Source organism: Chiloscyllium punctatum, chromosome 20, assembly GCF_047496795.1.
Source record: "Chiloscyllium punctatum isolate Juve2018m chromosome 20, sChiPun1.3, whole genome shotgun sequence".
Classification (NCBI taxonomy): Eukaryota; Metazoa; Chordata; class Chondrichthyes; order Orectolobiformes; family Hemiscylliidae; genus Chiloscyllium; species Chiloscyllium punctatum.
This window is the reverse complement of record NC_092758.1, coordinates 46101851-46125687: the sequence shown is the minus strand read 5'-3', so window position 1 is coordinate 46125687 and position 23837 is coordinate 46101851. Positions and strand designations below refer to the sequence as shown.

Sequence of the window (23837 nt, the reverse complement as noted above, 5' to 3'; positions counted from 1 at the left end):
AGCCAATGAAACTACATCGCAAAAAAGGATTTTGCATGATTTTTTGAGTATAAACTAATCAAAAGAAAGATGGAAAGCAATATCTAACCACAGACTAGCAATCATTGACATTGTTGGAACTTCAGCTATTTAAACAAATTATGGAGCAGCAGGTAACTGACAAAGAACAAATTAGAGAGTCATACTTATTTTGGGAAATGAAAGGGTTGGGAAGAATAAAGTTTCAGTATTTCTAACTATGAAAACAAAGATCATGAAAAAATATTTCAGACTACAGATCAACTTGCAGCTTGACTCAGTTTCCAATTGCATGTTTAAGTTCATGTCATTGATAACAGTCAGGTGAAGTTGACACGATGTTAAGCTGAAAGGCTTAGAGAACTGGCATTTCCTCTATATCCATAAGTCCTTCAGAAGATAAGGAGGTCACCATTGATGTTCTACTAGAATAAGGATGCAAGTTTGGAACATTCACAGATAAAAACAGTTACATACGAAAGATGACATTGAATTCAGTTTTTACCTTTCTCAAAAAAAATGCAGCATGCATTCAAGGCAAGCTCAAACTGGAACTGGATTCCATGATGAAAAATCCAGAAAGTCAAGCATCATACTAATTGATACATGGTCAATTATGTACATTTTTAAAGAGACAGTAATGTGCATGTGTTTAGATCTAAAAATGGTCTAATAATGCACAAAAATGCATGTCTACACAAGATATGTAATCACCAAGAGCTTAATTCCACATTCTAAGGAGCAAGTATTTGCGCAACCTCAATGTCAGGAATGGATGTTGGTCCACACATCTTCCCCCAAGATAGGAACAGTTAACTTCTTAGAACACCTTTTGGTAGATGTTTCCAGATTCCCATTTCGTTCATCAGTTAAGACTCATTCTAACAAATGCATCAGCTTGCTGCCAATCTACTAACGATTGTATCACATGATATAGCAATTCTAAAAAACTAAATATAAGCATGATATAAAGCTTCCCATTAGTGGTAATCAAGTACAGAGAAACCTAGAATACCCGAATATCAGATTATCCGAAGGAGATCGAAGTGCTGATGGAAACATTACATCAAAGAGCTGCTTCAACCCTGATCACGTCTTTTGTTTACAGGTACAAATGATGAAAAAGTGAACTTGGTTCACTGAAATGCTGCAGAGACAGCCCAGGACAGTCTGGGCGCTGTCTCCAGATGACTGACCTGCTGACACACACACAGTCCCTGGAGTTCTACACCAGAGTCTACCCTAACCGCAACCCCATCCCGCCAGATAATCTCTCCAACATTGTACGGGGCAAAGGTGAAGCCTGTCAAAATGTTGCAGTTAAAAAAATGGTGTGCGCGCGTGTGCTATTTAGAGACTTACCCCACAAAGGCAGCAGTCTTACTGTTAGTGTACAGTCAGACTGCCCCATGGTGGCGGGGAGAGGGTCACCCGGGGGTGGTATTGGAGATGTACGGGGTGGGAGCACAAGCAGACCAAGTATGGGCAGGGCAGGGTTGGGCAGGCAGGAGTGGAGACGGGGTTGGGGGTCAGGGACTCGCGCATGGTGGGCTGCTGCCTAGTCTTCTGCACGGAGAGCGGACTTCACAGAAAACCTCAAGCCCCAGAGGAAATCAGTTATACAAATGAAATAGTGCCCGCCCATCTCGTTTGGAAGAAGGGCTCATGCCCGAAATGTCAATTGTTCTGCTCCTTGGATGCTGCCTGACCTGCTGCGCTTTTCTAGCAACACATTTTCAGCTCTGATCTCCAGCCCTCACTTTCTCCCTCAAATGACTGACAGTCATGTTGATCCTCCTATACATCATAACTTAGAACCAAGAACTGCTCTCTGTTCAACACATTTCATATCAGTCAGAAACATGTACAGCAGGAAAGGGAGCTACAGATTGATGCATGAAAACGACCAGGATTTTAAATGAATATCATGAAAGATTTCGTACCAATTGACAACAAATGGGGCTCCCGAAAACTTTCCATCCATGGAAAAGCTTCCTCAAAAAAAAAATCCAATGTTACAACATTGAGTGCTGGTGATACAATGGCAGTATTCTGCACCCCTGCCAAACCCAAAAAAAAATCTCTGGACCAGACACTTGAGCTCGTCCCAAATGTTCCAATGATGTATCGTAACGAATCTGAACAGGTTAATTAAAAAGATGCACATCTCACATAAGGGTTCTTGCAAAGCAAAGGTGACCTGTGGGTCAGAAGGCCAGCCAGAGGCAGATCATAACATGTCTGAGTGATTGTTTTAAAAGTGAAAATGCATACTTTCACCTGATGTTAGGGGCAGGCTCATTGATGAAACAGCTGAAGATTATTAAGCTGAGTCCCACCTGCTCCAGATGTATGTAATAACCTGTCTGAACAGGCTGAGTAGAAAATACCTACCCAGAGGAATTCCTCAGTTGATGCCCTGGTACAGGGATTATTAATCCTTTTGTATTGTGGTTATAGATCATACGATCCCTACAGTGTGGAAACAGGCCATTCATTCAGACCAACACATCTTCACAACCCACTCAGATCCATTCCTCTGTCACTCTACATATACCCCTAACTAATGCACCAATCTACACATCCCTGAACACCATGGGCAATTTAGCACAGTCTGTACATTTTTGGATTGTGGGAGGAAACTAGAGTACCCGGAGGGAACCCATACACACACAGGGAGAATGTGCAAATTCCACACATTGCCAGAGGTGGGAATCGAACCTGGGTCCCTGGCGTTGAGGCCTACTGACACCACCAAGACACATTGTACAGAATGGAGTAATGTCCTGTCCTCTTACTTGTTGCATGCATTTGGGTGCCATGATTTTTAAGGCCTGAGCATTTGACGAAGTGGACATGCACAGACCTTTTCAGCCATGCCAGGAGACATAGCCTAACTTTGATCAAGACCACAAGTAGTAAATTGCTTAGCAAGCATTTGGGGTAATAACTAAATCATTGATCAAGTGTTCAGGCACTATAGATATATTCAACCTTTTAAATCCCAGATACCTTCTGCATCCACTAATGAATTACAAAGTGCACTCCCTTCTCAAGTTCCAAGGCCCTCTTCCACAACAGGAACATCTCAAGCTTGAGAATTATAAACCATGCCTGGAGGTTTCAGTTAAGTGGTAATCTTAACAAAACCCACCAAGTAACTATGGCAGCTTCCAGATCAATCTTTGGCTACTTATTTCTTAGTAATAGGGTGCAGAAATAAAAAGAGGATAAACCACTTCAAGTGTTATCATGAGCAAAACGGAATCAAGCTGGATAATCAAAGAGGTGCTTGATATGGCCATCCATATCAGGTAAGGCAACGAGCAACCTTACGTTTAGATGGAAGCAATTTATTTATACTACATGAGTGATGGAAATTTGTTTGGTGGGATTTAAACATGCAATCGTGGGGCAAGAGTATAAACTTCAGACCAAATATTTTCAAGGACTCGCAAGGAAAGCGAGTTTGAAACTGAATTCTAATTTAAAAGGATGGTGGAGTCAAGGATGTGGGCTTGAGAAGACTGGAGACAGTAAAGCAAGAGGGGAAATGATTACATTATCAGCTAACATGGAGGCCAGGATTTGGCTGCCAACAGTTTAATGGGAACAGGAAGTGAACCAGAAATGGTGACAAAGAGAAAGTAGGTGAGAAACTAGGGGAATCTGAAATCAGGGAGGGACAGTAACTTCTAGCATTATTAGCAAAGTTATTCAGTCTTGCACCTGAGCCACTGCAGAGCGTTGCCAAGGCTGTGTTATTCAACATCTTCAAAGCGGAGACAGATTTTCAATCAGGAAGAGAATCAAGGCTTAACCGGCAAAAGGCAGGCAAGTCAGTTAAAAAGGATCAGATCAGCTATGAACTTACTGAATGACAGAAAGACTCAATGGGCTGAATAGCCTACTTCTGCTCCTCTGCCTTTATGGTTATATCCTAGAGCGAAGAGGGATAAAGTGCAAAAATTATTTTGTTTGGGTGGGGAGCTTAGGAAATAGTCATGGTTTACCAGATCAGTTTAATAGAGGATGCTACGTGTTGTGAGCTAACGGATAGTCCTCTTCACTTTGTTTTCCACTTTTTCACTTGATATGCATGGGCACAAATGAGTTCAGCAGAACATTTAGTATAACCATAGACTCTGATCACAAGTTGTAGGAGAAATTCAAATTATAAAAAATAAAAATCTTCATCAAAAGTAGGTTGTACATAGAGATTTCAAACTTCTACTTCTGGACCAGATTAACTATTGCCAAACTCTCCTCAGTCTACTGGAAGAATCACATGATGTTCATCAATCTAGTTTCTAGTGGCAATGCCCCTACAGCACACAACCATTAATTTAGCTCTGACAAGGAAGTGATAAAAATCCTACTTAATGCAATAGGCAATAAACGGTGATCAAATTTCAATCTGTTGTATTATCTGGAAGTAATAGTATGATTATGAAATAGGAGGATGTTTAATTCCCAAGAACTAACATTAAATGCAAAGCAAGAGCTCTTGTGCAAAGAACCAGATGTCAGATAAAGTCATCCCCTCAAAAAACTGAACTTACTGGCTTATAACTTAGTAATTAAATATCTAGCAAAAAAAAAAATCAGAATTGGGTAAGCATCATAAAAAAATAATGATTTCAGTGCTCAACTGCACCAAGAGAAGCATTTCTTTGGCTCTGGTTGAGTTCCAGAATTCACCATAGCAAGTCATAGCATCACTGTGAAGCAGATGGGAAGAAGCATGCAGCAAGTCAGCATCAGTGAAGCAGACTAGGAAAGCAGACCTGCATGAGGTGGTCAGCAGCAGCGAGATGAAAACAAGAGGCAGTGTCCCTTCAAATGCTACCTGTCAAAGTGGGATATCACAGGAAAACAGCAAGGTGATTGGTTGGTATTTATTCTGTTTTGCTTCATACTGGCTGAAGAGTACCTTGGGAAATTCACTAAATATTTAACATTCGCAATTGATTAATTAAATTAAATAAAGATGACTAGGCAGGGTTGTGTGTTCTAGTTATAGTATATGTAAGGTGCAGAACACTGGTGAAATCCACAGTGACCATGTCTGCAGCAAATGCTGGCCACTTGAGGAATTGTGGCTCGGGAGTAATGAGCTGGAGTTTGAACTGTGGACACTGACCTGGCTGAGGGGGGTGGGGGAGTAGAGATTATCAGGACACTGTCTCTTGAAAACATAACACCGCTTAAATATGGTCCTTAGCTTGAGATAGGGAGGTGTGCTAGGTATCCTTAGCTAGGCACAGAATGAAGTATTGGGATCCTGAATTTAACTTTGGATGAGACTCAGCCAGTGCCATTGTTCAAATAGGATGGTCCACCTCTCAGCATGGACAACAACACAGCCTGCAGGCAGGATGACAAAGTTAAGTGAATCAGTGACACAGAACATTCAATAAGGTGGAGGAAAAAGAAATGTATTAGCAATAGGTGATCACAGTTAGAGCAATATTTGCTGTTTTTTCAGAAGACACATCCCACAGGTTGTGTTGCCTATCTTGTGCCAAAGCTCAGAACATCTCTTCTGGGCTGTAAGGTAACTTGGGAATGGGAGAAGAATCCATTTGGTACCAATGACACAGGTACCAACAGGAAGGAGATTCTGAGGGATTACAAGCAGCTCGACACTAAAATTAGAAAGAACCATAATGGTATAAACATAATGGCATAAACAATGATAATGAAAATTGGCATGCAGTAAATATGTAGCTCAAAGAACAGTGTGGGAGAAATGGGCTCTGCTGCCAATTCTAGGAAGAGAGAGCTGTCCTGTGACACAGCCTTTATTTGAATCATGTTGGCACCAGCATCCTCGCAAATCATTACTCGGGCTGCCATTAAGGCTTGGGAGGATTGGGTAGATTGATAGTGAGGAAGGTTAAATTAAAAAAACATCAAAAGGAAACAAGACAGCAGAGGTGCAGGGAGTGAAGAGGTGAATGATAATCAAAATGAGACAGAAAAAAGGCAGACAATAGAAGCAAAAGAATGTGTCAAAAATTAGAGTCAGAAGTAATCATAAATAACAACCATGAAATCTAAAAGCTGAATGTTCTTTACCTGAACATGCATGTTGCATTTTTATTTAAAAAGAGTTGCAAAAATAGAAATAAGTGAATACAACTGAAGAAGAAGTAGAAACAGGAGTTGACCATTCAGCTCCTGCAGCTTGGTCCATCATTCAATAAGATCATGGCTGATCAGACGTTCTTCGTGTCCACTTTATTGCCCTGGCACTGTAATCCTTGATTCCCCTGCCCATCACTAGAGGATTTTGTAATATGTGGGTGCAGGGTGAATGGGACTGGGAACTCAATAGTCAATTGTATTCGGTATTTTGAAAAATAGGCAATAAGGAATTGGAGTAACCTTGTTAATAAACGAAGGCATCAGTAAAAGGTGAAGTGGTATAGATGCAAATAACTGTAGTATGAAATCAGTGTCGAAATAAGGAATAGCATGGGAAAGAAATTATAGGTGAGCGTCGTCTATAGGCCCCCAAAAGGATTGTCTCGCTGTAGAAGAGAGCAGAAAACAGGAAATACTAGAAGCAAGTGTATTCTGACTGTTACTGATTATTTTAATTACATACTAACTGGACAAATCAGATACACATGGGTAACATGAGAGACTAACTTTTAGTATATATCAAGGATTGTTTCTTGGAGTGGTACTTTGTACATCCTACACAGAAACAGGGAGCTTTCAATCTAGTTATGTGGAATGAGGGACAATTTTTAAAAAATCACTCTTTGTTAAGGATCTATAGAGGATAGCAACCACAACTCAGTATAAATTCAAGTTCAGTTTGAGGAGGGTAACGCTGGTTTGAAAGTGTCATTAAAGGCAAGAACTGAGGCATGAAGAAAGATATTTTGAAGTTGGCTGGGAAAATTGGACTAAGGAAGTGGTCAGTTGATAAGCAGCAAACATTTAAGTAGACATTCCAGAATAGCCAGTAAAATATTATTCTGGTCAAGAAGGAAGAGTCAATGGGAAGGATGAATCACCTGTGGTTAACAAAAAGGTGGTCAAGGAGAGTATCTAATCAAAAACGAAGGCATTCATAAATGGCAGGCCACAGGATTGGCAACTTTGTTTTAAGGTACCAGATGTCAAATGAGCTATTACAGAAAAAAATTGATTGAAGAAAGAAAATGGGCAAAAAAATAGAAGTATGAAGCAAGAGCTTCATGTCAAAAGCAAACAGCTGGAGTATGGGACCCTTGGAGATGTGACTGGGGAATTGATAACGGAATATAAAAATGCCAGACAATTTAAACAGATACTTTGTCTTCCTAGTGGGGGGGAGGGGGGGTTTACTAAACAGCTCAAAGATATCAGATAAGCAAGGTGCTAACGGAAGCAACAGTCTTTAAACAGTCTCTACCACAAATGACAAGATATTTGACAAATTAACTAAAGCAGTCGAAACATGGGGTGCTGGAAAAGCACAGCCAGTCAGGCAGCATCCGAAGAGCAGGAAAGTCAACGTTTCCAGCATGAGCTCTTCTTCATCAGGAATGAATGAGTTGCGGAGGATGATGCATTGTATGCAGGAGGTGGGGGTGGGTCTGTCCTTGTTGCTATGAGATACAACATGTCATCCTCTACCATTTCCGCCAGCTACAAATAGACCTCATCCCCAGGGATATATCTCCCACCCCACCCCTACGTGTGTTCCACGGAGACCTTTCCCTCTGCAACTCCCTTGTTAGGTCCACACACCCTCCACCTTCCCCTGCCACAAGTAGTGCAAAACCTGCGCCTACACGTCCACTCCGCCAAGAACATACAAGTCCTGGGCTTCTTCCACCTCCAAATCCTAGTCACTTGACACCTGGAGGAAGAATGCCTTATGATCTGCTTTGGGACCCTGCAACCACACAGGATCAATGTCGATTTCACCAGTTTCCTCATTTTCCCTCCAAACACCTTATCCCAGGTTCAAGCCTCCAATACAGCATTGACCCTTTGAACTGCCCATCTTCCTTCCCACCTACCCGTTCCACCCTCCCATCCCCACCTTCATCTACCAATCATATTCGCAGCTACCGTTCCGTCCTGCATCCAAGACCTTTTGAAGAATGGCTCCAGAGATAGCAAAGTTTGAATGGCTGAAATGTTCCAGAATACATAGGATTCCAGTGATTAGAACACCTCTAATGTGATGTTGCTGTTGAAGGGAAGGTTGGAGACAAAACAGGAAACTTCAAACAAACTTCAAACCAAAAGATGATAGGCAGAGCCCATTTATAAAGAAAACTATAGCAGCACAATTTTAAAAAGCTTAATGCAATCAGAATCAAACAACTTTGTAATAGAGAAATCATTTGACAAATTTGCTGGAATTCTTTGGAGGATAACAAGCAGAGTTGCTAAAGGGGAAAACAAACATATGACATTTGAGAAGATGCCTCCATCCCACATATAAAGCAACTGCCCAAGATCTCTGTATTGGGGCTAACATTAGCATGGCTGGAAGATTGTTTATCACACTAAAGACAGTCAGGATTAAGAAGTCTTTTGCAGTTCAGAAAGACAGAGCTTTCTATGGAATGTCACAGGACCAGTTCAAATCTCAGTATTTACCAGCTACATGCATGACTTTGAAGAGGGACCAGAGTCTAATCAATTCAAATTTATGGATACTAAAATAGATGGGAGGGAATATTGTGATGAGATAAGGGATATGGATAGGGTGAACAAGCAAGCAAAAATATGGCAGATAGAATACATGAAAGAGAGATTATACACTTAGGAAAAATTAAAAGGCAGACTCATTTTAATGGAAACAAACTTCAAAAAAATTCATGAGGAATTGGTGATATTGTACAGAAAACAAAGCCAGCAAGGGAGATGCAAGTAAATACGGAAGCAGTGGAAATTTGGCCTTCATTACTTGGACATTGAAATTTAAAAATAGAGTTGTCTTGTTAGTACTGTACACTGTGTGGCACACCTGGAGTACTGTCGTCCCCATATTTAATCAGGAATTACTGGCTTTGGAAGTCTTTCAAAACAGATTAATTAAGCTGATTCCTGGGAAGAAAGGGTTGATTTTAAAAGAGGCCTTTATTTATTGGAATTTATAACAAGGGCTGATCTTTTTGAAACATCCAAGACTCCGATCTTGACAAGGTTGATTGAGAAAATATTTTACTTGAGGGAATCTCAACTACAACAATTACAAAGTGAGGGAATATTGATTTTAAAGAAAAGATGTGAAGCAACTTCTGAGGGTAGTAAATGTCTGGAATCTTCTAACCCAGAGAGAGTTGCAGAAGCTAGATTAAAATATTAAAGAGGAGGTAGGTAGAGTTTAGAAATTGAAGAGTTAGGAGTTACAAGGAGCTGACATGATAGAGTTGAAGCCTGGGCCAAATCAACCGCGATCTTACAAGGCTCAAGGTGATGAATGCCCTACCCCGCTTTTTCTTTTTATGTTCTTACCCCAACTCCATGACCTAAGTGCAACTATATGCAGAACCATAAGACCATAAGACCTAGGAGTGGAAGTAAGGCTATTCGGCCCATCGAGTCCACTCCGCCATTCAATCATGGCTGACGGGCATTTCAACAACGCTTACCCGCATTCTCCCCGTAGCCCTTAATTCCTCGAGACAACAAGAATCTATCAATCTCTGCCTTGAAGACATTTAGCGTCCCGGCTTCCACTGCACTCTGCTGCAATGAATTCCACAGGCCCACCACTCTCTGGCTGAAATGTCTCCACATTTCTGTTCTGAATTGACCCCCTCTAATTCTAAGGCTGTGTCCACGGGTCCTAGTCGCCTCACCTAACGGAAACAATTTCCTAGAGTCCATCCTTTCCAAGCCATGTATTATCTTGTACGTCTCCATTAAGTCTCCCCTTAATCTTCTAAACTCCAATGAATACAATCCCAGGATCCTCAACTGTTTCTCATATGTTAGACCAACCATTCCAGGGATCATCCGCGTGAATCTCCACTGGACACGCTTCAGTGCCAGTATGTCCTTCCTGAGGTGTGGGGACCAAAACTGGACACAGTACTCCAAATGGGGCCTAACCAGAGCTTTATAAAGTCTCAGTAGCACATCGCTGCTTTTATATTCCAACCCCTTTGAGATAAGTGACAATATTGCATTCGCTTTCTTAATCACGGACTCAACCTGCATGACCTTTAGCGAATCCTCGACTAGCACTCCCAGATCCCTTTGTACTTTGGCTTTACGAATTTTCTCACTGTTTAGAAAGTAGTCTGTGCTTTTATTCTTTTTGCCAAAGTGCAAGACCTCGCATTTGTTCACGTTGAATTCAATCAGCCATTTCTTGGACCACTCTCCCAAACTGTCTAGATCCTTCTGTAGCCTCCCCACTTCCTCAGTACTACCTGCCTGTCCACCTAACTTCATATCATCTGCAAACTTCGCTAGAATGCCCCCAGTCCCTTCATCCAAATCATTAATATATAATGCGAACAGCTGTGTAGCACTGATTGAGGTAGGTCAACACACCATCAAGTCTCAGAACACAGGAGGCCACTCGTGCCAATGATGGCTGCGCCGGCTCTTAGAGGGAACTATCCAATTGGTTCCACTGCCCTGCTCTTCCTCCATGTCCCTATATTGCCCCCTTAAGGCATATCCATTCTCTTCTGAAACTTATATAGAATCTTCTTTCCTCACTTTCTCAGGCAGCATATTCCATATACTTGCTGTATAAAGAAAACATCATTCTTCTCACCACCAAACCCCAAGGATTCTTTTGCTAATCACCTTAACTGTATCTGCTAGTTAATATTCCAGTAAAATTCTCAGTTTTGAGCTACTCTATTTGGCCTTCCTATGAACTTCACTCTAAAGAAGAATTCTCTTTTCGGTTGACAAAAATGATATAGTCTACAGTCATACATTAGCCAAATCTCAATGTTTCTTTCTTTGCGTAGGGGAAAAATTGCTTATTTAAACAAACTGAACTGCAGTTTTAACTTTTGATTTCAGCAACCAGGCCTCTCCCTTCTCACAGCTCAGCCCCCAATATATATCAAGGGCTTTTTTTTTTAAAAACGTTCAGGCGTTTCATCATTCACATTAACTCTTATTAGGTCACAGAGGTCATTACTGTTACAGAGTAGTATTACCTTTTGTACTTGTGCTGACTTGTGCATTGTAAACGCAGAATTGGAAGTATAATTATCAATTGCCCATTCAACGTAAGCCACAACACAAGGAAAATATTAACTTTCTAGATACCACAGCAGATAAACAGGCACAACGAAAGCAGCCTAAGTTTGCAAATTTTATTTTTCCAAAGCAGCTGACAGAAACTTTTGCATTAAAATAAGCCATCACCCTAAACACACCTTCCAGCCCAATAAGGTCATATATACACAAAAAAGTTTGATACTTAACCCTCCCAGTCTCCACTTCTCATAAGATCATATTTGATCTGTGACCTGATTTCTAGACTGTCAGTAGCCTTCTTGACCTTCGATTCCCTTCTCTAAGAATCTACCTCTGGCTTAAAAAAATTTCATGGACCTGCCTCCACTACCACCTGAAGCAGAGTTTAAAGTATCATAGCCCTGAAGGAAGAAATTTACATATGTCCTAAAAGAGAAACGTTTTCCTTTTCAAAAAAAAAGCATCCCTTTGTCCTGGACTCCAAAGGAAATATATTTTCCGGATCCTCCTTGTCAAGGCCATTCAGAATCTTGTATACTTCAACTCATCCATCACTAATATTCTATTTCAATAAACCTAGATTATCTATCCTCAAAACAACCCACTCATTGCAGATATCAATCTGCTAACCTCCTCTGAACCAGACTAAAACTGCACACATTTGAAACATGTTTTACTAATAAGCTGTGCAATTGAAACATGGTCTCCTTACTTTCACATTCAGCTAATGTTTCCATCGTGTTCACAAAGCTGGAATATTTTGGCTCATTGACAACCTGTAAGTTTCACAGATCTTAGTATCAGATTTAAATTTAACAATTGACAAAAAGTTTATTGCAATACAACTGACATATCGCCCAAACCACCTCCCAACTCCTAAACACATAAACCAAGATACCACATTCATTTGTAAATAATTAATTATTTTATGAATTTCATGTACTCCTTATTCCTAGTTAGCCAAGTGGTCCTTTATTCACAAGTTTTAAATTGTTCTCTTTTTGCAGCCTCTCCATTCCAGTCCAACTTCAACAGGGAGATTGTCACCTCACTAAAACAGCTCTTCCTTCCTTTGGCAGGATGCTTGCTCCAAGCCCCAACAAATTAGCTATGGCAGCCCCCATCATCTCTCATTGTTCATCCAAAAAAATGCCAATTCTCTTACTTGAAGGTGAGATCTCACCCTTTCCTTCCATTCACATTATAAAGAAATGGTTTTCCTAAGAGTTAATTATCCAGCAGGCTGACCAGAATGTTGTGAAGGACTTGGGGGCAGGCTCACCTACCACCTCTGATGTAGGTGTGTTTCAAATACACATACTGAACAGGTTAACTTTTTAAAAAAATTCTATGGCTACATTTAAAATCTCACAGCTTAAGTCAATTGGTGCAAAAATGTTAGTGCCCTATCTAATACGACTGTAACTTGTTCTATCCTTCTCTCATAACCAAACTTATGCAAGTTCTTTTTTAAATTAGCAGGGAAATCGTACTGCTGAGTATGTTCAAGTTGAATTTCAGTTAAGATTATTGCTTTCCTTAAATGGGAATATGTCAAAGCACAATCATAAACCACTGCCCTAAAAGGATCATTGGTGAAGACAAACATTTTCAAATGGCTTTGGTACATGCATCCTGATTTATTTTTACATCAAGTACATCTTTGAGGAAAAAGGGCAAAAGTAAAAATTGATTTTCTCATTAGTTTTTCTGAAGCAATTCTTTTTATTTATATCTTGCATTGTTCACAAAATAGGCCAATGAAAGAAAGGCTTTTGCACAAATTAACATATCCCATTTATGCAAACAGCTATTCTACACAAAGTGAAATAGAACTGATTGTATTCAGCAACTGCTTGGTACATTTGTTTTTATTTTCTGCATATACCTAAACTACACAGTTGCAGCACTCCATTGGCAGTTAACTGCTCAACTAGAATAAGGCAATCTATTACCTTAAACATGCAGTGAGCTCAAATCCACCTGAGTAAAAAGGGTTACCATTAACCGAAGCAAGTATTCATTTAGGGCTCTGACGTGTCTGCATGTGGTTATGAGATACCACAGAACAGCTGCCAACATACATACCAAACAGATCATCATGTGCTTTTGCACATGTGACATTTGCAGAGAGCATTTCAGTCTTGGAATTCTTCACTTCAATTCTCAACTGCTTCTTTGAACACACCACAAAGATTACAATATCAATACTTTACATCAATACATCAAATATCAATGTTACACCTCTAACTTAAAGCATCCCAGCACATTTCAAAGCATAATCAAACAAACCAACCAGACAAGGAAATATTACAATCGGATGACCAGAGCATAAGAGCCCAAGCAGCTATAGGTACAGCTACCACCAGTGAAACAGTAAAAGTTCAGGAACTGAAAGATTAGATGACAGCAGGCATCAGGGGCAGTTGCGGGATGAGAAGATATTTGAGAGCAGGGGCAAGGCCACAGAGGGAATTGAAAACAAAGATGACACTTTACAACAATGTTCCTTCACTGGACATTACTTAATGCTTAATGTGCCTTATAAAGGGAATTCTTATACCTCCAACTAATCTTGCAGCCTTTTCAAATTCTCATTCCTGGACAAAAGTTTAAAAATGCTAACTTCTTCAGGTCACCAAATGGAACGATTTGTTTTTGGCAAGGGTAGGAGGAAACAACTGAAAATACAGCTATCCCTATGACACCTAACACTATTCAAATTCTAATAGGTTTCATTTACGTTGCATTTTCTATTGCATTTTTATACATTCATTTGTGAAAATGCAATAAAATAAAACACAACACACTGACTTCCATAACTAGGCATCGAATATATTCCAGAAAGCCCAGTAAAGGAAGTATTAAAGACATTGGACAGCACTGATTCATATGATGCCAGGGATGAAAAAAATTACGACACAGGATACTTTGGCTATTTCCACCCCAGCCAAAAAAGGTCAACAGACAATAGGTGCAGGAGTAGGCCATTCTGCCCTTCAAGCCTGCACCACCATTCAATATGATCATGGCTGATCATCCTTAATCAATATCCTGTTCCTGCCTTATCTCCATAACCCTTGATTCCACTATCCTTGAGAGCTCTACCTAACTCTTTCTTAAATGAATCCAGAGACTGGGCCTCCACTGCCTTCTGGGGCAGAGCATTCCACACAGCCACCACTCTCTGGGTGAAGAAGTTTCTCCTCATCCCTGCCCTAAATGGTCTACCCCATATTTTTAAGCTGTCCCCTCCGGTTCGGCACTCACCCATCAGCGGAAACATGTTTCCTGCCTCTGGAGTGTCCAATCCTTTAATAAAAGGTCAGAAATTTTTAAGTTACACTATTGTTTGGTATGATGAAACATTTCTTATCCCAAATCAGAACAATAGAGGATATTCAATTCAAAATGTTCACTGAAAGGTTTTAAGAGATGGCTAGTTCAGGAAGTTATTAAAACTTGGAATGCTTTATCAAAGAGTGGTTCAGCCAAACATATTGCATTTTTAAACTGGAAGGTGAGTGGTAATATTATGCAGAGAAAAGCCAGCTTGAAGAAATTAGTTTTGAAGTTTGCTAGCACACAAGGGAACCAAAGCAGTGCTTTAAACAAATAGGGCTTAAGCACATGTCACATGTTTAACCAGGAGCAAAAAAATAAACACAGATGAGTGTTTTGGGACTTCAGAATATATCTGTCTTTGCAACTGGAAAGTTACAAGTCTGGTGTCTACGATATAATGGATCAAAGTTAAAGGCAATGCTCCCTTTAAGTGATATGTGAGATTACACAGTAACTTTAAATGTCTGGAAAGCCACAGAAGTTCTTCCTTTTTAACTGTTGCATATGCATATGAAAACATTTAGAGGCCAGACACAAAGAAATTGAGTACCCAGGTACTCAAAAACAGTTAATATTGTTTAAAAATTAAAACCAAAAAAGTGTAACTATGTAAAAGCCAAAGAACTTGAATGATTTGTAGCTGGATTTCAGGCTTTCAAAAGGGAAATATATAAACAGGAGAAAAAAAAATTGCTAAACTACAAGGACAAAGGGTGGAGAAAATTGGATGAGCTAGTCTTACTCAAAGACAGTTGGCTGATAGTCAATGGGATGGATGCCTTCCTGCATTTCAACACTGCAGAAACCTCGCATCCTTATTTCATTAGAGTTTCAGTACATCTTTCCTTGGTCTAAAGTATTAAAAACATACAAAATTAAGTTAGAGGAAAAACAAAAACTTTGAACTGTCAATCCTGCATTTAAGTATAATATCTGAATACTTGTCAAATGCAAGATCAACTTAAAACATCAATGCTCTGAACAGCAAGTCACAAAACATCTTTGTTTGAATTTTCAGCAAAATAAAGTGTTGATCCAAGGGGAGAATTGCTTTCCAAACCTACCAATAACCTGTACTCACCTGGGAAGAGCATACTAAGTTTGATTTAAAGACATTCACGCACAAGTCAGCTGAACAAATCACCTTTCTTTCTCTCATGACATTACCACTTCATATTCTGGACAGAAAGGCCATTGAAAGTCCAAATCAGCAGTACGAGAATGCACTGGGTACAGGTGCTCTTTTTAGTAAGATCTGAAAGAAACCAGAACTAGATCCTGCTACTGCTTAAAGTAATGACTAACTTCAAGCCACCCCCCAAAAAAGACAAAAAGGCATGATTTCATCAAGGATGGAAAACTGGCAAGAAGAAAAAAGAATCAGCCACCCTTTCATTCATTATGAAAACTGGGTTGAAGAAACAGCCAACTGATCTAACAGCTTGCTTTCTATCCCCAAAGGTGAAAACCATTTATAAAATGTGAACTATATGGCAATTGTTTAGACCAAATGTATACCTTTAACAAAGTTTCTCAAAGTGACTCAGAACCGCAATAGCATTTTAGATGATATTTGGCATCAGGTAAGACCTCAGTATGGTTATGAATTCCAGTCTAAGGAAAACAATCCACTCTAAGCAAATAAGACATCCAAACAGCAATTTCAATACAGTTTTTGTCATTAACACAGGCAAGTTGCCTATGATCAATGACAATGAGTATTTCTAGGATCAAGAGTTCATGCATGGATCCAACTGATTAGAGACAACATGGAAGCAGGAGCAAGTCAATTCACCTGCATTTGATGCAATTCTGATTAAACCACTGGACTTCAGTACAACCACAGCAGATTCCAGATCAAAGGATACATTACCTTGAGGTGTAAACCTTACGTGAACAGCAGAATCCAAGATTCATGGCTTACAACTTCATTTACATTCCAAGTTGTCTCAAATCCACAAATCATGAATACAGCTTTTCTTGTAAGCAGGGTGCATCTGACTATATTGGCATTAAAGCACACTGGAGATGGTTGAACTTTAACTCAATTTCCACAATAAATAAGCAAATGCACCTTGGAAGCTTCAAAAGAAGTTTTCCCAAAGTAACAATCTTCTCCACAACTTGCAGAACAACAACTGGGTGGCAAGTAAAAAGTGATTAGGTACGAAGTGTGGTTTGATCCTGACCTTCAATGAAACACTTTAGCAAATATTTTCACACAACTGCACAATTTTCTGATATTTCAGCAAACTTTGGAATTAAAGTGAGGAACTCTCTTCATGAACGTAGAAATGTTGCACATTGCAAAAAAGATTATCTTCCCATGTCATTTTCTAGGCAAAGTCTTCAATTTCAAGAGTTAACAGAACCAAAAGCGAAAGTGGCTGAATAAGTATGCAGGTACCATTAATTACAGTTCCAAAAACCTAGATGCCCAACATCACAACTACAGTAGGAAATCAGTAATAGAAACTTGGCATTAAGTTCACCAAGCACACAGGTAACCTTTTCATATCAGACGAACTTTCAGAATTTAAAATGGATAATGCAAAACTTTTAATTTCCACTTTCACAACTATTTGCAATGGCTGATATTAAGGCATAATGCAACAGGTATCATTAGCTCGTGATTACGTCATTTCAAGAGGATTTGACAAAAACAAGCTTTAAACTGCAAGTATACAAACACTGCAGAGCCTGGACTCTCAAGCCAAGAGTGATAGGTCTTTCTCAATATCTACATATTTTGCTGACTGTCAATTAAGAATATGAACCATTATCACCCTCCTCATTCGCAAGACTCCCCAGGATCTTACCATTAAGTGCTTTGGGACGAAGTCAATTAAGCTTTCCAGGAATGAGACTTTTTAAAAAAGGAAAAAAATGTTATAATTGAGTCAGCAAAATTTCGGAAACTATATAGGAATAAAGCCTTGAAAAAAGGGTTTGTTTAACTATAGAGTCAGATGCACAGCATGTAAACAGACCCTTCGGTCCAACTTTGCATTGCCAACCAAATACCCTAAATTAATCTAGTCACATTTGCCAGCACTTAGCCCAAGTCCCACTAAACCCTTCCTATTCATAAAACCATTCAGATCCCTTTTAAATGCTGCAATTGTACCAGTGTCCACCACTTCCTCTGGCAGCTCATTCCATACACGCACCACCCTCTTTTCACCCAATGAAATAGTTGCCCCTTAAATCTTTCCCCTCACCCTAAATCTATGACTTCCATTTCTGGACTACCCAGCCCAGGAAAAAGACTTTTCTATTTATCCTACGCATACCCCTCATGATTTTATTAACCTCTAAGCTCACCCCTCAGCCTCTGACACTCCAGGGAAGACGACACTAGTCCTTTCAGCCTCTCCCTGTAGCTCAAACCTACCAACATGCTTGTAAATCTTTTCTGTACTCTTTCAAGAGTCATAACATCCTTCCAATATAAGGGAGACCAGAAATGCAAGCAATATTCCAAAAGTGACCTTTACAATGTCCTGTAAAGCAATGACATGACCTCCCAACTCCTATACTCAATGTTCTGATCAAAAAGGAAAGCATACCCAACACCTTCACTATCCTATCTACCTGCAACTCCACTTTCAAAGGAACTGAACCTGCAACCCAAGGTGTCTTTGTTCAACAGCACTTCCTCAGACCTTACCATGAAGTGTTTAAGTCCTGCCCCGATTTGCCTTGCCAAAATGCAGCATCTCATTTATCTGAATTGAAGTCCATCTGATCAAGATTCCCACTGTAATCTAAGGGTAATCTTCTTTGCTGTCCACTACACCTCCAATTTTGGTGTCATCTGCAAACTTACTAGCTATACGTATGCTCACATCCAAATTGTTTACATAGATGTTCTTTCCACCTGCTTTTTAACAACACCCCCAAGAAACTCATCAGGCTGATCCAATGGGTATGAAGTGATCTGTAGTGCAGGCTACTAGAAATGTAATTGTTCAGCCAACTTGTAAATGAAAGGTTGTTAATTTCAACATGTCATTCCCAGATGGGTGCAGATTATTGACAGGTTTAGACAACATTTACTCCCTTGGATCAGCATTTCATATTTGATTTTTCACCAATAATTTTCAAACGTATACTGTTCAAGAACATTGAAATTTTAAGTTAGGCTTGCTTTGGAGTTTGACAACCATACTGATGTGATTTTTAGATGTTGAATTAACAGCAAGGCAGATTTTTTTAAAGTTAAAAATCAACAGGTTAGAAATAAATCCGAATAAATGTAGAAAGTAGACAACTTGGGGCAGGTGGAGACTACCAGACTTGACAGGCCAAATGGTCAGCTTCATATCTTGAACACCCGAGTGGTTACAATCACCTCAAAAGAACAATACATTTCCAAATTCAACTTGTTAAATTTTGCAAACTATCATTACCTTACACAGGTTGTATTAATCTCAGGAACATACAGCACCAGATTCCAAGTGCTCTGTAATATACTTACAACAACAAGGACATGAAACAATGTCAATTAGAACCTGTGGTACATCAGAATGTGTCTAACAGTTGAAAGGAACAAGAATGTGTCATTTGAGTGAAGCACATGCTGTTGCACACTGTTCTAAAAAAAAAAGTACAGATAAAATCTAGTTTTAACTACAATAGCAAGTATTTTTAAAACACTGCAAATAAATACACTTCATCTGTTAACTAAACTCCAAAAAGGTGGCTACAGCGCTAACTGTTTTTGTAATAAGAATTTTTACACTGCAACACTTCATAGGTGTTAGACAAAAATCCAACACTGAATCACAAGAGGACATTAAGACAGGCAATCAAAATACTTGTTCGGACTAACCTCTGAACAAGGACCTGACAGGAACAGAGAAGAGACATCGGGAGGGGGGTGCGCCAATTTAGGAGCTTATGGTCTTTACAGCTTCAGAGAAAATAGCCAATTGATGTGAAAAAGCGAAGATGCAAATTTGAAAAATATTTCAGTTGTTGGACTGAAAGAATTTGCAGAGATATGGAGAAGTACAGGAATTTGAACTAGAGGAAATGTTTAAAATCTGTGACATTGCTACTCAAGGACACAATATACATCAGCAAGTACAGGGTGATGGGTGAATGGGATCAGATGTAAAAATGAACAATTTCAAAATGTGTATTGTTTCTGTGAGTACTGAATACATCCATGGATTAGTGAAACAAATGTCAAAGCAACATACAAATCAGAAAAGATCACTGTAGTTCCTTTGGCCAGCTTGCAAGGACTGGGAAATACATACCACAACATCCATCATTACCTAGAGAACAATTCAAGTTAGGCTAGAAACCAATTTTCCTGGTACATAAACCAGCTCCCTCTGACTCCCGTGTAGGTCATTCCATCTACTTTGTAACCTAGCACAAACAAAACCATTGCGAGGCACCATGTCCCCCAACCCAAGCTTAAGATTATGCTTACATGTGCAAAAACCTGCGACTTTGTTAAATGTTTTGGTGTCCATCAAAAGATCTTCAACAGAAAAGACAGTCAGATTACCTCAGCACTTGCAGAGTAAACAATTCCAGCTTCACAGTTTCCCGTGGAAACTCAGGTGTCTAATCACTACTACTAATTTAGCTGTCCTTTACTGCACCATTCCTAAAGCATACTTGCCTTCAGGGGAAAAAAAAAGAGTCCAGAGTTCTTTAATGGTCAGAGTATTGAGTATGGGAGTTGGGGGATCATGTTACAACCGCGCAGGACATTGGTTAGGCCACTTTTGGAATATTGCATGTAATTCTAGTCTCCTTCCTATTGGAAGGATGCTCAATCTTGAAAGGGTTCAGAAAAGGTTTACAAGGATGTTGCCATGGTTGGAGGATTTGAACTATAGGGAGAGGTTGAATAGGCTTGGGCTGTTTTCCCTGGAACATTGGAGGCTGAGGGTGGATCTCAGAGGTTTATAAAATCATGAGGGGCATAGATAGGATAAATAGACAAATATTTTGCCTGGGGTGGGGGAGTCCCAAACTAGAGGGCATAGGTTTAGGGTAAGGAGGGAAAGATATAAAAGAGAGACCTAAAGGGAAACTTTTTCATGCAAAGGGTGGAACGTGTACGGACTGAGCTGCCAGAGGAAGTGGTGGAAGCTAGTACGATTGTAACATTTAAAAAGCATCTGGATGGGTATATGAATAGCAAGGTTTTGGAGGGATATGGACCAGGTGCTGGCAGGGGAGACTAAATTGGGTTGGGATATCTGATCAGCATGGACGAGTTGGACCAAAGGGTCTGTTTCCCTTCTAAGGGTCTCCATGACTACAATTGCAATTGAAGCAGAAACAACATGTTTTCTTATAAAGCAAATGAACAAAGCAGCTTGACTTTGAAATTAATTTGCAACAAAAGATTTTTTAAAAAGTGATTATGATCTTGATGATCACAGCAAAGTACAACCTCATGGAGTGTCACAAAAGTTGACTAATTCCAAAAACAATTAAACATCAAATAATTTGCTCAACATATTGACTTTAAAGTAATAAAGCATGCCATAGTGCTTCATACGCACACTATTAGCCAAAAGCTACATCAAGTAGTGCAGAGGTTATTGAAGGGAAATTTTAAGATTCCACAGATCTGAAACATTAGTTGTCAATGTTGGAGCAAGATAAAAATCAGGGATGCACAAGAATACAGAATGAAAGTAATTCAGAGTTCTCAAAAGGATTGTATGGATAGGAAGGTTCAAGCCATGAGACTTAAATGCAAAGATGAAAAATAAATTCAAGGCACTGCTTGCTAGTTAATACAGGTAAGTGGTGCAATATGCCAATATTTAAGAACCAGTTTTAAAAAAGTAATCAAGAAACTTTTGATTAATTGAACAATTGCAACCCATGGTAAATATCATCAAAGACTCAATACATCCATATTTTAAAGAAATAGTCAACTATTCATAAAGAGCTCCCACAGGACATAACCCAAATCAAGGATGTCACATTTTAAAGTTTTCATTGTAGTCATTATGTACTTGAAGGTCATTTGACGCAAAAATCAGAAAACTTTTCAAAGTAAATGGACTTAAAGACTAACAAGTAGGTTAACTTAATTACATAAGAAACCAGTGTAATAAGATCAAAATTTACCACATAAATGAGAATCTTAAAAACAAATCCCAAAAACAAATCCCAACTTGCACAATTACAAAATGCCAATTATGAGTATACAAATCATCACTAATCAGATTCAAGTAAAAAGAACGAATCAAACTTTCAGAAATCTTATGCTGCGTTACTGTGGATAATGGGAGTAACGACAATAATACAAAGTGTAAATTAAACGTGATTCAAGTTTTCCTTTCGTACTAATTCTTCGCTAAGAAAAAGACAGATCAAAAGACTCAGATTCACCAATGAAAACTAGCAAATCCACACGCTCTGTGCAATCAATAGAAATATCTTTTCATCTTTAGTTACTTCAAAAAAAAACTCATCCTATTATTCATTAAAAGTTAGTTATTGCTTCCAGTTCCTACTCATCAACTGAGACAGTGAGGACGGATATGGGATTTTGATTTCTGCTTTTCGGAGAGGAATCTAATAGAGAATACAAACAGCGCACATGGAAACAGGATGCAAGAAACCAACTTCCAGAGTAAGAACACCGAGAGAGAAAAAAAATGGGCGCCCCAGGGTCTTATGTCCTCCAGCATCGCCCTGGGCTTGTGTGAAGAAACGCAGTAGGCCCGGGACTGGCCAATCGGACCCGGAGACAAACTCCCGCTGCGACCCGAGGCCCAGCTCCGGTGCTGGGGGGGGTGGGGGAAGGAAAGAGGGGGGGCTGAGGGTCACTCTGACATTACGGCGCGGCCCGCTACCTCCGATGGGATCCGCACGGCCAGCCGCTAACCACCCCCACCTTCCCCCCCAGTCCCCACCCGGGTGGTGGCCGGGCCCCCGCCACTTCCTCCTGAACCCCTAGGGCGTGGGAGTGAGAAAGGAAGCGCCTCGGGGCCGGCCTACCTCCCTCCCTCCCTCCGCCTCGCTACCGCCGCCCGCAAGCTGCACATAACCGAACCGTTGAACGGGCACCTTTTCCCCAACAACAACAACAACAAAAAGATAACCCTGAACCAACCCCTCCACCCGGGTACACTGCGGCCTGGCATTGAGGCCTGGTCTCCCCCCCCTCAACCCCAACCGCAGGCCTCAGAGCAAATGGCGGTCGGGGAGGGGGAGAAAGAGAAGGAAACAATCGGATGGCGAGGATTGAGGATGGTCGGCTGGGCCCTGCGGTCGGGAAGGTGGTGGCGAGCAGGAAAGGAGGGGGTAACGTCTTGAATAGAAACAACCGAGAGCTGTAGAGAGAAAGAGAGAGAGAGAGAGAGACAATGAACGGCGGGTGTGGGTGCCGCTTCCCCCATTACCTTGTGGATTCTTTTGAGAGCCATGTTAGGAGTGCCGGGCCGTTAGCTGTGATTATCGGGCTGCGCTGGACTACACTGGAGTGCAAATGGGCTGGGGCTGTGCGGTGCTGGGTCTGCTCTGGTTAGATTTCGGGCCAGGGCTGGGGCTGGGGGGGGTCTGTGTTTGCTGTACTTGCCCACTCCCTCTCTCTGTGTATGTGTGTGGTGCTGCTCAGAGCCGGGTTTAAAGGCGAACCCGGAAAAGCCGCCGAGTCCGCTCGGAGACACCGAGAAAATAGAAGGAAAGGACCGGCCGCTTTAAAGTAGTCCCCGTGTATCCGTCCGCCAGCTGCAGGGGAGGCGCTGCTGAGGGGGGAAAGACACTCATTTCCACACACACACACCAATCACCCACCCCCGCCCTTTCCCTCTCTTTTCAGACACTGCCTGCCCACCCGGCTGGAATTTATGTGTGTGTGAGTGACATTTCCCAATACAGCTGCCCGCCTGCACGACCATCCCCCCCCTCCCCCGCCTTAAGAAGCAGCTCCCCCCCTTGTCCCTCTGGAAAAGGAAGTCAGCGGCGGACCCACACCGATGGAGGTGATGCGGCTCGATTGTCTCCGAGTTCTCGCGAGCGCTGGACGCTGCGCCCCCTCCTCCAGCAGCGCGCAGGCGCAGTCAGGGTCGGCGGCTGGAGGCAAAGAGGGACAACCCACCCTCAAGCAGGTTCACACCGAGGGGGGTCAGTGTCCTCAGGGAGTGAGTGAGGGTCATCACTGGGTTCACTCTGAGAGGGTCAGTGTCCCTCGGGAGTGAGTGAGGGTCATGGGGTTCACTCTGGGCTAGTCACTGTCCCTGGGCAGAGTGAGGGTCATCACTGGGTTCACTCTGAGTGGGTTAGTGACCCTG

General features: G+C 40.9%; 1 protein-coding gene across 2 annotated transcripts in view; it reads right to left on the bottom strand.

Annotated features, from left to right (window-relative positions):
* ube2d2 (ubiquitin-conjugating enzyme E2D 2 (UBC4/5 homolog, yeast)) overlaps nucleotides 1–23350 on the bottom strand; it is a 45518-nt gene extending 22168 nt beyond the window's left edge. The window contains exon 1 of one of the 2 annotated variants that reach the window (XM_072590845.1): nucleotides 22947–23350. In XM_072590845.1, the coding sequence (XP_072446946.1) occupies nucleotides 22947–22970 (24 nt within the window). In that variant the 5' untranslated portion in view covers nucleotides 22971–23350. Of the gene's footprint in view, nucleotides 1–22141; nucleotides 22163–22946 lie in introns of those variants that run through there. The other variant, XM_072590846.1, reaches the window with a different exon arrangement.
* Nucleotides 23351–23837: the final 487 nt, after the last annotated feature.